This window comes from Varanus komodoensis, unplaced genomic scaffold (assembly GCF_004798865.1).
Source record: "Varanus komodoensis strain SLA01 unplaced genomic scaffold, ASM479886v1 scaffold7_3, whole genome shotgun sequence".
NCBI lineage: Eukaryota > Metazoa > Chordata > Lepidosauria > Squamata > Varanidae > Varanus > Varanus komodoensis.
Window position 1 is genome coordinate 24,816,124 of NW_025336480.1, and position 13,491 is coordinate 24,829,614.

Genomic DNA, 13,491 nt, shown 5'->3' on the forward strand with positions numbered 1-13,491 from the left:
TGACATAGTCTAGGGGCAGTCCTGAACTCACCTGTTCTTAAGGCTCATGTTTGTCTATTACGATAGGCTCTCAACCTTGTGTCTGTAGGTTTTGTTGGACTACAATTTACATCATCCCTTATGAACCATGCTGGCTGGGGCTGATGGGCACTGCATTCCTGTAACAGCTGTTTGATAAAAAGAAGGACCACAGCACTAAACCCTAGTTCAGCTGACATTAATGAGTCTAGTTAGCTCTTTAGGGATGAGCTCAAAAGTTTTTGTCCTGCTTTTCCATAACCTCTGTGTCCTGTTGTGTCCAGAGCTCTGGGGGTTGTGTTTTAGTGCCAAAGAAGATAGTTTTACATAATTGCTCGTGAAACCAGTTTCTTGAAACTACCTATAGTTAAGTGTTGAACCACAATCCGTGTAAGTTCAGATGCAACGACAAGCTGAGTTTAAGGGAAAGCAGAAGAGAACCGCTCCTGACAGCCATGCAGGAGAAGCAAACGATCCTGGAAAAGGCCGGGTTTGTTCCCATCATCCCGAGCTGCAGTTCAAATATGATAGCCAAACATGGCCAGTGTTAACTATGGTTCATTTTGAGTTGGATGAATGACTTGACTGTGGTTGTGTGTAAAAAAGGGGAAGGCGGTACAGTGGTACCTTGGCTCATTCCAGGACTCTGGTCATGACCAAATTGGTCGTGAGCCAAGTTAAATTTCCCCATAAGGTTCAATGTAAATAAGATTAATCCGGTGACAAAGAACAACAAAGATTGCAGCCATCTCCCCCTCCCCACTCGGGGGGGGGGGGGAGATGGCCACAATCGTGCTGGTTGTGGGGGAGGAGATGGCCCAGACTGCACCCATCTTTCCTGCCGGAGCGCGCCCGTGATCACGCACTTCTTCCCTGCACGAAAGCAACTGAGATCATGGCCATCTCCCCACTTGGGGTGGGGGGGATGGCTGCGATCTTGGTTGCCACCCAATGCGGGGTTCGCGACCCACGTCAAAATTTTCATGAAATTTTTGTTTGCGACCCAATTTGGTCATGGTCCAAGGTGTTCGTGAGCCGAGGTACCACCGTAGTTAGCAGGAGAGAGGTGGACTCCTGGTTTAGAAAGCAGAGTTTGCAGGGAGTGAGCAGCATGCCTGCCTGCGCTCAGCTTCATTCTTCCCTCGTGCATCCTGTGTCTGTCAACAGATTGTACTAAACCCATTCAACAGACTGCCTGAGGTACTCCACTATCTCGTACTCAGCTTATTTCAGGCTTCCCTCTTTTGTTATATCTGTATCAAATCTCAGTTTAGCAGAATTCTGCCAACACGAATGAGTCTGTAATTCAACTCTTTGTCTTCACTCTGCACCTGAGTGCTTCTGCATTTAAACAAATAGATTAGCAAAAGGTATGTAGAGGCGCCGTAGTGCCTGACTGCCCTGGGATTAAAATGCAGGCTTGGGTTTAAAAGACAGACAAGCCCAACAGCAAAAGGAGCGTTCACCTGCTGTTTGTGGCAGAAAGTTTCATCAGAGAAAGGGCGAGAACATCGTATCTACCCTGCACAGAACTCCAACACAGAGGATGAGATTTAGCAACTGTCTATCCCAGGCTAAACTAGGGCTGTCATATATTCCTTTCAAAAGGCAGGAGAAAACGGTAAAAATTTAAAGGTAGTACTTTTGGAGTCTACCTGCATGCTGCAAGTTGTTTCCTCTTACACAACCACACCTGAAGTATTATGTCTAGTTCTGGTTGCCTTCAGTAAGGACTGTATTGAATTGGAAGGGTGCAGAGGGGGTGGCAAGGGCGACTGGGGTGGGCTGGGACACCTCCCCTATGAGGGGTGGCTGTAACAACTGGGGCTCTTCAGGGAGAAAGAGGGGCTGAGCAAGGGGAGACATGATAGAGGTGTTCAAAATTAGGCACGGAATGGAGAAAATGGGGTCGGGGTCATAACACAAAAAGTCAGGGTCATCCCATGGAGCTGATTGGAAGAAGCTTTAGGATGGACAAGAGGAAGTACTTCTTCACTTAACATAGGGCTGAACTGTGGAATTCGCTGCCACAGGAAACAGTGATGTCCCCCAATACTGATGGCTTTAAAAGGGGATTGGTCCAATTCATGGAGGAGGAGGCTCTCAGGGGCTGCCAGTCTTGTGGACTATGCACTTCCTCCTTCACCAGAGGCAGCCTGCCTGCATGCACCAGTTGCTGAGGAGCTTGGGCAGGCAGGGGGTCTGGCACGCATCCTGCTCGAGTGATTCTGTGGGCAGCTGGTTTGCCTCCGTTTGCACAGAGTGCTGGATTAGATGAACCTCTGGTCTGATCCTGCATGGCTTTTCTCATGTTCTTAATTTCTGAATTGTTGGGCATAGAGTGAGACTTATGGGAAAGTCACCGGACCGTCAGCTGTGGATGCCAGAGATCTCAAAGCAAAAAACAATTGTAAGGATTTAGGATTTTCAGATGGCCCCTGCCATAAAAATTCTGTTGATATTCATTGCCCAGTTTATTTATGGTTAAAACTGCCTGTCACATAAGCTGGGATTCTGAGCCTTAAAAAAACAAACAAACCAAAACCCCAGCAGATATACATAACTTATAAAATCTTTTTGATGTTTTCATGGAGTGGTTCTAGCACTAAATTAATCATGGTGGATAAGAATGGAAGAAATACAACAAGGGATCAAACAGTACTGCCTGCAGAAAGCCCGTGTGTCTCATGCCTAGTACGAACATCAAAGCAGGCATGATTTACTTGTTTTACTACTACACTTTAGTGCTGGCTGTGGAAAAAAGAGACAGAGAGAAATAAAATGATACGCAGTGCAGGGGCTTTCAAAGAGCAGGCATTACATCTCCTTATCATCCATTTACTCAGAAAGCAATAGTAAACCTTTCCTCCTGAAGCATCAAACTACAAGCAGAGGATGTGAAAGAAGGAAGAATCCTCTGCTCTGATGAGGAAGACTGAAGTAGCCGTACTACTACTAGTTGCAGTAGTCAGTGTTCACTATGTTTTAAAAAAATCTGCCAAAATAAGAATAAACAGGGTAGCCAGCCATAAAGACAAACTGTTTTACATTTAAAAACCCAAAGAGAAAACAGGGTTTCCAGCAACGGAAACAGGCAAGCCAGAACATAGCCTGCAGTTGTTCAAATGCTATGGCTGCCCATACTTGGGAAATGAATTCCTCCCCTTTTCCTCCCCGGTAACAAAATAGGCAGAGTCTTGGAGACAGCTGAAGCCCCCTAGAAGAGCCATCATGTTTGCCTCTACTTCCTTGGGTTCGATCTGAATGCAGGAGCCATATGGACAGCGAGCCAATGATACGGTTCCTTACCATGCAAACAGCAGCTGGATGAGAAGAAAGAAGCATGCCATTAGTGCCACTCCGCTGGCTCCTGCTTTTGTGCTTTACTGTGAAGATGCAGAGTCTGTGTCAACCCAAGGGCTGTACTCTGCTTTGGAAGCGCTCCTGGGGCTGGCTCCCAGTGGTGGGCAGAGCCGAAGCAGATCAGTGGGCCAAAATACCGAACTGTGTTGGCTTACGGGTTTTACTGCCAGTAGCCAAAGGGGAGGGGAGGCATTTTACCTTTTAGAAGGGGGAGAAAGTGTACAGAAGCCCTGCACTGGGGAAGCCTGGGTTCAAGGCCTCACTTGCCATTGAACTCATTGGCTGACTTTGAGTCACTGACTCTGCCTAGCCTGCCCCACAGGACTGATGTTAAGATAAAGTAGAGAGGAAGCCCATTGTGTATACTAGCTTGAGCACTCTGGGGGAAAAGTCAGGTTGGAAATATGGCACATAGATAACATAAAAGCTGGCAAGTCACCAAATGAGAAAGGGCCAGGGAAGGGAATGGCCATCTGAGGATTCCTAGAAGACCACTTTGGGATTCCAGGAGAGCCAGGTCCACACCACAGATCTGAGGATCTCCACTCCAACTTTACCAGATGGGTGTGCAAATAGGCTTTCCCATATGCTGGTAGCAACGTAATCAACCTCTGTTTCAGCTCAGCAACAGGAAGAAACCTATCAAACTAGGAGGCCCTTAATTATGTCTATTAAGGCAACCTTTCTGAAGCTGGTGTTCTCCAGATGTTTTGGACTACAGCTCCCAGCATTTCTGATCACTGGCCTCAATGGCTGGGGCTGGTGTGAGTTGAAGTCCAAGCAGCTAGGGGACACAAGCTTGAGGAAGGCTGTATTAAGGACCTTGTGAATTAAATGATAGTTTGCCTATTGCTGAGCATTCAACAGTCCTTGAAGTCAAGCCACTCATTGTTGTACCTCTGCTTGGTTTTGTTCTGAAGTCTGTCACATGCTGTGAATCATGCCGAATGGGAAACATGTAGCCATAACCTGTAGTTTCTGTTCAGATGTCCTTTAAACAAAAGCAAATGAGGACTTCACTAATGCGGTAATGGAAAACATCTCATCAGGAGAGCCAGTGCTATTATCCAGACCAGATGAGCTTTGACCAAGCACAACACATTCCTTGAGCCACCGATGCGGTCTGGTTAGCTGGAACACATCTCACCAACTGGAACGCATCTTTGTTGGCTTCCTATCTGTTTCGAGACCCTATTCAGAATGCTGGTGGCTTTGCTGTTGTTCCCACCGGAATATGCTTGCTGTTGTTACCATTGGAGGATGCAGGCGGAGGTGAAGGAGGGCCTCCCACCACTTGATCTAAGGAGCTGTAAGTGCCAAGACCATTTTGCCTGTTTAAGCATCTGCATGACCGAACATCATGTTGTGGCTAGCTGAGATTATCACTCTGCTCCCCTCCTGCCACATGTTTAACTGCTGTTACTTTTTAGGGTTGTACTGTTGGTGATTTATATTTTAATGCTTTTGTTGTTGTTGTTGTTCTTATGCCTACTATGTAAACTATCTTGGAAATTTGTATTATATATGTGGGGCATTAGATACATAACTGAGCCATTCTTCTGGAGAGATCGCTGAGGGAAACATGATGTTTGTGAGGATGACTGTCTTCATCACTTCTCCAATTATACTGGTTGCATTCACAGAATCAGGCCTGGAGAAGAAGTCCCAGTGGTTTCCTTTCCTTGTCCATAATCACCCACACCAGGCATGGGTTGCCGTGTCATACGAATCCAGTAAGCATGGGTTGGGGTGGTGTTTGGAAGCCACCCTTCTGCCCACTTCACTGGGTTCGGACAACATGGTGGCCTGCACCAGGCAAGGGTAATTAGGGAAATGAGTCCGTGTGGCCAGCATGCATGGGGTAGGGAAAAGAAGCCATCATGTGAATACAGACATTGTTTTTAATGGGTGACCTTGGGAGCAGTCCTGCTTCATTGGGTTAGCCCCTCCTATACAGTAGCCTTGTCTTAAGCTATTAAGCCTCCACTTCTCTTTGATCTGGCTGTGTCTTCCTTCTCATGCAGGTCAGCACATCTTTCCTCAAATGAGAAGTAAATGAAGATTTCCTTGGAGCCATATTCAAGGAGGAGTAAACAGTATTCATTACACTATAGGCAACCCCCCTTCTCTCTCCATTTTTCGATTATGATAACCATCCCATCATCTACCTAATCTTTTAATGCTGGTGACTTCTGTCCTCCAAAAACTAAATAATGCACACCTAGCAATATCTATCTGGCTATGGTCTGTAACAGTTGTCTAAAGGGGACAGGCAGGAAATTTGCTGACAACCGGAGAAGAGGCACTCATTTGTTCCCTGCTTATCAAGCAGTGAGCCACTTAGCAGGGGAATCTACTCCTAACCACAGTCTGGGTCACACTGAGAGGCAGGTGACCAAACAGGTAGCAGTGATGAGGCTGATGGGGGTGGTGGTGATATTACCTTTCTACATTGCCCATAGCTGAAGCTTTCTGGACAGTTCACAACATTTTAAGCCACCCATTCAGATTTCAACCAGACCTGACTGACCCTGCTTAGCTTCCAAGATTAGGTACAGCAGGAGCATTTCTAAGGGGTTTTTGTTAGTGCGCCCTCTGCAGGTGACCAGCCATATCCTTGATACCAGTCTTGCGTGGGGATTTCCAAAAGTCAGCTGGTTGGCCCCCATGTGAACAGGACACTGGACTAGACAGACTCCTGGTCATCTTATATTTACATGTTTAGTCCATGCATGAGCCCATCTTTATGTGACATTCGTGCATGAGACTTTACACAGAGGCCTGTGTGTGTAAAGTCCAATGCCCTTCAGTTCAACAGATCGTGCAGGTTAGATTTACATAGGTTGGGCTATAGACATATAGGCCCCCAGGGAAATACTGAGGGCAATCCCCACACATGAGATGGGTGAAGTCTGGCCTCATTTCTAACAAGTGTAGCAAGATTTAAGTCAGAGCTTGAGATCCTGAAGCCATCACTGGGAGTCTCATTGTGACAGGAGAACTTTTTGGCAGTATTATTTATACATGGGTGTAATGGTTTTAAACGTCAGAAGGAAGGCTTGTCCAGCTCCTGCTACCTTCAACAAATCGCTTCACTGATGAGGAAGTCACTTGGTCTCTCCCAATAACTTCCACTTAGAAGATCAAAGCACACAAATCATACCAAGAACAAGAAGTTGTGCTGTATCTCTGAACACCTGCCACCTTTCAGACAGCCCTTCAGAAATGCTGCAAGAGATATGGGTCCCAAATGCAATGCAACACAAGGCGGCTGCTATTTCAGGTACAGGCATTTCCCAGCTACCCAAAAGCTGTCAGCCATCTGATCCACTGTCAGTTTGCTGCATCAGAGTCATTTTCTTTCCCATACCTTTTTCTTTTTGTTTTTTAAAGAAACATTGTAGTGAGCAGATTAGTATGGCATGAACTAATATGGATGGCATAAGGCTGATTTATTAGGGCACCATTGTTTCTGGAAATAGTAGAAAACTGGGAGCCAGCAAAATGTTTTAGAGGCCCAAAAGGATTCACTTAGTTGTGTTTTGAAATGTGCTTCTAGGGCAGGTTACTATAATTTTGGCTAGAGAATAAGCAAATTTGCTACTTAGGTTTCCATCTGTTTAAAAGCTTAGTGTGATATCCGATATACTCTTTTGTCCTTAATGTCTTCAAGATTTTGCTCTCCCAAAATCCAGAGCTGTAAAATCAATTGAGTTAGGAAGTACATAACTTTGCATGGCAGAATATGATGAAAAGGATCTATTGAACCACTAGCTCTACAATGTTGTTTAAAATCACATGCTCAGATTTTTAACGTTAACAGATAGTTTTGTGCAAAAGGGAAGACATTTCAAGAAATCAGGCCTCCATAGGTAAATGCATTTGCTGCTGTTAAATTGAACCCGTCTTTCATTTTTCTTAGAACAAGATAGGTAGCTAAGCTCACCGCTTCCACCCACCCCAGGCAGTAGCATATAAAGAACTCCTTTGGGAACAAGTTTTACCCAGAGTTTTCATTTGCCCAGCTGTTTCCCTCATTATGTTAAGGCAAATTCAAATAGTACCTAATTCCTCATTAAAACAACACACAAATGTCTTCATTTTACTACTTTACAGAACATCATTTTAAGGCATATCAGGAGCCCATAAGGAAAGAAAGCTAGATTAAACGATAGATTAAACGATAGATTAAAAATGTTATAGCTACCCATCTTGAAGGATGGGAACATGAATGCAAGGTGCTATATAACGACAACTTGCAAGCAATGATTCAAATTACAGTTTTATTTTTCAGAAGTCAGTACTTATGTCTTGCTTAGACAACGCTCCCCCCACCCCCACCAAGCAAGTCCTAAGTGTGGGGGAGATTATGTAACATTCAAGCTACCCTAAGATCCAGGTACAATATAACTCACAAAGTAGTTCACTGCTGAGTAACAACCAGATTCTCTTCTTCTATCAGTCCCGTCAGCCTTTTGATGCAGCACTTATTGGGCGGCTGAATGTCGATCGAGGTGCTACCGCTTTGGGGTGTACGGGGTCGTGAATTAAGACTGATACGTGTTGTCGTCCTTGGTCTTGCTTCTGGAAACACCCACATGCCAGTGGCATCACAAAGCTGCCTCCCTGCAGGCAAGGCCTTACTTTTGCTGCTGGACGACCAACCGCTAGAACCCTCTTGACAGCCTCTTCCCACTGCCCAACCCCATCCCACACCATTCCATGCCTTTCCATGCAGAACAACATCCCGTATTGGGCTTCATGTTTTAGAGCTGTGCAAAGGAGGTTTCTGGTACACCTTTCTATAATGTTCGGTTATCTCAACCTATTGCACTCAAGCAAGCTGTTCTCACCTCACCTTGCATTTGAACATGCTGTGTCCTCATTCCAAGGCGCAGCCATGCTGACTTAGACTAACAAGTGCTCATGTGCACACGTGGGAGGCAGCAGGGAGGCCATCCTCACGTCAAGAACTTGCCAGAAGCAGGAATTATGCAGTCATTTTAAACAAGGGACTGGACAAATATCTGTGAAAATGAATTAAGGAACGGGACAGATGCAGGGGAACAGTGTGCACTTGCACCTACAAAGATCTGTCCAGGGATTGTTATAGATTATAGACATGAGGCACACAACTCCTCACCATGGGTCATTAAACCTACAATATCACTGTTGTGCCTGTGGCCACCACCTTGAATTTGCGTCTGCTCAAATCTATTGCATCATGTAATCTATTGCATCATGGAGAGCGTGGGGTTTTTTGGTGTTAAATAACCTCTGTGTGGCCTGTGGGCTGTTTTAGGGTTGTGTAGGGTTTGTTTAACACTCACAGAAGCCATTCCGTCCAGGTGCCCAAAGAAGCTTTCATGGAGAGAGCAGTGTGGGGGAAAGAAGGAGGCCCTGTCATTAGGCCTACTGAGTAAAATCAGGAGATGCTTGAGGGAACGGGTGTGGGGAGGAGAGGAGGAGGAAGGATATGGTTCTTGGGGCAGAGCCGACTGTTGAGCTACAAGCCGGCATTTAATGCACACGGTGGTGGGGGCAGGGGGGGGGGGGCTCTTCTGTGAGAAGAGCCAAGAGAGGAAAGGACATTTTGGCTTTCACACCTCTTAAGTCCACCTGTTCAGGGTTTTTTTTGGAAGTGTCGACAGCTCATTTCCACAAGTTCCCCTGCCTGTGTGCTGGGCTGTCACACGTGATGGGCAGATGGCCCGGGAGGCCCCTTCTGACTCGCTCTGTTTCTATGGGTTGCCACACCTGAATGGTGGATTCCCTCTGCCAGCCCCAGAGCCTACAAGTGACAGAACAACCTTCTGTAACCTGGATCCTTGCCGGTGTGTCAAACAACTCCCACCATCTGTGGCCAGCACAGTCAATGGGCAGGGATGATGGAAGTTGTAAGTAAAGGCACCCAGATGTGCTCAAGCTGGGAAAAACTGAGATCAAGACGGGGATGTTGCCAGCAACACGAGCTACCGTTTGCCTTCTCAGACCACTGTGTTTCAGGCAAGCAAGTTCTGAAAGCGTCAGTAAGGCTGCTTAGGGAGTGGTTGCCTTTCTTTTCAGGCCTGCCCAATTTCCCCAGTCAGCCTTCACCTTAACAAAGCATCTTTATTCTATTTCTGTTTCTTTTGCTTTTGTTTTGATTTTTGAAACTCACAATAAGAAGCAACAGTAAAACATGGTTTTAACTGGAACCTGAGCTCTAACTACAGAATTTCAACTGCTGAAAAACCTCTGCTACATGCTTTACCCCAGGGAAATTGCAGGGGGGGCAGGGGAGTGTGCTCCCTAATGGCAAATGAGTTTAGGGGATAGTAACCCCCTTCTCAGGTAAACCTGCAGATTTTGGGCCGCTCCTCACTAGTTTAGAGTTTGCAGGGAAAGTGCTGCAGAGTGTTTGCCCTGCAAGGCAGCTGTGCAGTTGGCACATCTTCCCAGGACCTACTAGGATCTCTAACAAGTCCAGCATCTTTCTTTCTCACACATTATTTGGAAGTGACAGCAAATGCTCCTATGCACACACCATTTCTTGAAAACAGAAGACACCTGTTACTGGTTTTATGCCACCCGTCTAACAGCCAAACCTTTGAAAGCAAATCTCACTAGCCTCTTGCTCTCAAGTAAGCATGTAGAGAATTGCAGCAGCTTAAAAGATTTCACCTGGAGAGTGAGTACTGGTTGAACTTTGTGGGGAAGTAATAGCTAGAGAGGCTGGCGGTAAAGATATTGGCCCCACTCCTTGATAATTCAAAGGCCATTACTGAGACCAGAGGCATTTTTAGCCACAGAAGCAACCTGAGGTACAGAAAACCTGAGAGCAGCATTTCTTTATGTTGGTCCTGAATAGTGAATGTTTTGATATGAACGGTGAACTCCATAACCTTTTTCAGACATTTGATATCTGTGGGTGATTAATGCGCATAAGGGTGATTGATGCACGCCCAGCTGTATGTACCTGGGCTCTCCACAGATGTGCTAATGAATGTGTCGAACAGGCGAGCAGCCTGGTTATCCCCACATGTGCTCATTAGCCATGATGCCGAACAAGTAGAAAGGGCTTATGTTCTGTCACAAAGGACGTTTGGGGGTACCTAATCTACTTTTTGGCTCATACCAGAGCAGAACTCTGGCACGGACATCTCGGTTAATTCCACAGCTACCATTACAAAAAGCTGGCCACATACCAGTCTGAAGCCTCAATACTCTTTTTCTCTCAAATGGACACATCATCGTAATATGAGAATATTTTTTCCATTATTGAAACTAGCTATGCAAATTGGAGACCAGATTATGAATACTCATTTCAATGCTATTTATTTATTTACTTACTTATTGCTTTTCTATCCCATCCCCTACAGAACAGCTCAGGACGGCTTACAATAAATTGCTAAGCAGCGAAAATGATATTAAGAGCACATGAAAGGAATGAAGACAGCTCTTTGCTGCTAAACCCCTATATTATTTCTTTTTTTGTCTCTTCATAGGATAGGATTCAGCTGACATCCTCCCAGAATACTGTTAGCATTTGGTGCTTCACTGAAGGTGCCCTTGTGCAGCAGAAATGTGTTTCTTGCATTGCATCTGCACAAACTCACTCTCACCTATCCAGAATGAAAAACTTAGAACATGTATTGGTTTTGAGGGAAAAGCAAGCATTGTGGCCTAGAAAGAAAAATGTTACACATACTCGCTGTCCCGTACCCACATGTATTATTAGTGAATGGGCATGGAATACTCCGCACACTTTTTGAGGCTGGATTTTAAAAGGTCATGTGCAGCTGTGATCCTTGTTGGCGGGAAACCCACTGAATAGGTTAGGAAGACTGGGACTTTCTGGACTCCAAATTCAGCTCCCATCAAGCCCAGTCCAGCATGAGAAACACTGAAGTCCCAAACGGTTAAGGGCACCCTGTTCAGGAAGGGTGAAGGAAAGGATTAGGGCAGTACCATTCCTGGCTGAAAAGATGTGTAGTAATTATAAAGAGACTAGAAAATTTCCTGCACAATAGGTTTGCTACACCTATCCTTCATACAAGTAATGCCCACCTCCTGTCATTCAATGGGCTCACAGGGACACTTTTGCTTAGTAGGGGCAACCATGCCACCCGCCCCCCGGACGATCCCTCTGAGCTTAGCTGCAATCTTCATGGTAGCTGGGGGCATGGAGGGGAGATTTCCCCCGCAAACAATATACTGCTCCTTACTATAATGCAAAGTATATGGCACTGGCTTGATCCTGAATGAGCAATGAAGCTTCATCGATTTTACAAAAGTTCATTTGCCCCTGGGTGGAAAAGAAAGCTGCCAGAGCTGGGTTGTTGCTGTGGATGGATGCAGCTGCCGGGATTTCTGGACTCTCCGTGGGGGTGTGGCTGCGGGATGGTCAGGAGCAACACTGGTGCTTCAACAGTGACCACCATGCCAATAAAGGCAACACACTCACACAATAGGTCAAATTATATTTGCTTACCCCAAAACAAGCACTCAAAAGGGTTGGGCAAGGGGTGTATGTGTCGATATTAAAATCAGGAGACATTTGCACCCATTGATCAAATGCATGTGAAGGGGGAGAAGCACTGGCGCACGGTCAAGCAGCAGCAGAAAACGATTTGCTTCAAGAAGCACCAAACTGGCAGGCAATAAAGAAAGGCAGAGACTAGTGGCAACACGGCTATTAGGAGTGATGGCCCTAGCAAGGGAGACCTGTAGGGGTGCCGTTTTGGGCAGAAACCACGGTACCTGGCACTAGAAGGGCAACGCTAAACTGAAGTTCTGAAAGCCGCTTACTGTGTACAAGCTGTGGGTGGGTAAACTCTTAGGATCAGAAGGACAAGGTCTCAATCACAAGTACAACGCCTGGCTATACAAAGAGGGCTCTGTATCCACACTTTTATGGGTAGGTCAGGAGCGAGGGCTGCAGGCAACACCCGGCTCTTTTTCTCTGCCTGCGCAGTGAACACGCAGAGGGGACTAAATGCACACACTTGAGAGTTCAGTGGAGGTGTCTGAGGCTGCACACTGGCTGCCACACATTCTTTTCAGGATGGAGAATGGGTGCCTTGGGCACAGGGAGGGCGACCTCAGCCCATGCTTTGCATTCAGAACATCTGAGGCTCAGACTCTGGCATCTGCACAGAGGCACTGGTAGCAGTTGAGAAGCCAGCACCCTGTGCCTGAAACAAGGGGCTGCCAGCCAGAGTAGACAACACTGGGCTAAATGGGCCTGGTATAAGGCATCTTCTTTCATTCCCTAGAAGGTATGACAGAGGGGACCTCCAGATGAAGGGTCCCCACCATTAACAGTCAAGAGATTGCGTCTTCCTTAACACTCCCTTCTTTTCTTAAGAAAAAAGGTGGAAGCGACCAAGGGAAAAGCTGGGATGCGAAGACTTCACTGGTGGCTGGAAACATTTCCAGTCCTTTCCCCTATACCCAGGCATCAGCCCTGCCCTCGAGGAGCACCGTTTGGAAGCATCATTGGACGGCCAATGTGGATTTCCGCGCAAGACAGCAATGATAAAAGGAAGGGTGCAAGGGGGACACACAAGGAATTGAGGGGTTAATAAGAGGGTCCCCCCGCCCCGGGCTGCTGTGGCCCTCAACACCCCCGTTTCCAGGAGGCGGCGAGGGCTTTTTGTTCTGCCCGGGCGTCACTACAACCCCTCTCCTCTTTTCAAACCTCGCGGTCTCCCGCTGGCGGCGGCGTACTCACCTGCTGCGGGCGCTGGCTGTGGTTGCCGGCCGCGGCGTTGGGCTCGCTGCTCCGCAGCACCGTGATGTGCAAGGTAAGCAGGAGGAGTCCCAGCAGCAGCAGCAGCTCGGCTGCCAGGCGCACCATCCTCTTGCAGCGGGCGGCTTTAGGGCTCCGCGGCGGCGGCGGCAACTGAACGGCAGCCGCGGCAGGAGGGGGAGGAGGAGGAGCCGGAGCAGCCGCCGCCGCCGCCGCCGCCGGAGCGGCCGCTAGTGGAGCAAGAGCCGGGCTTCCAGCGCCGCTCTCAGGATCAAGCGGGCCGGCAGAGGAGGAGGAGGAGGAGCCGCGGCAGCCAGCGCCGCCACCGCCGCCGCACCGCCACCACCACGGCGGAGCCACTTCGGGGCGGGAGGAGG

At 47.3% G+C, this 13,491-nt stretch overlaps 1 protein-coding gene across 2 annotated transcripts in view; it reads right to left on the reverse strand.

Moving 5' to 3' along the window:
* The window catches only part of ISM1 (isthmin 1), a 37,257-nt gene extending 24,035 nt beyond the window's left edge, over positions 1–13,222 (reverse strand). For both annotated transcript variants that reach the window (XM_044454273.1, XM_044454272.1), the window contains exon 1: positions 13,097–13,222. In XM_044454273.1, coding sequence (XP_044310208.1) covers positions 13,097–13,222 — 126 coding nt within the window. The remainder of the gene's footprint in view (positions 1–13,096) is intronic.
* Between the last annotated feature and the right edge of the window lie 269 nt (positions 13,223–13,491).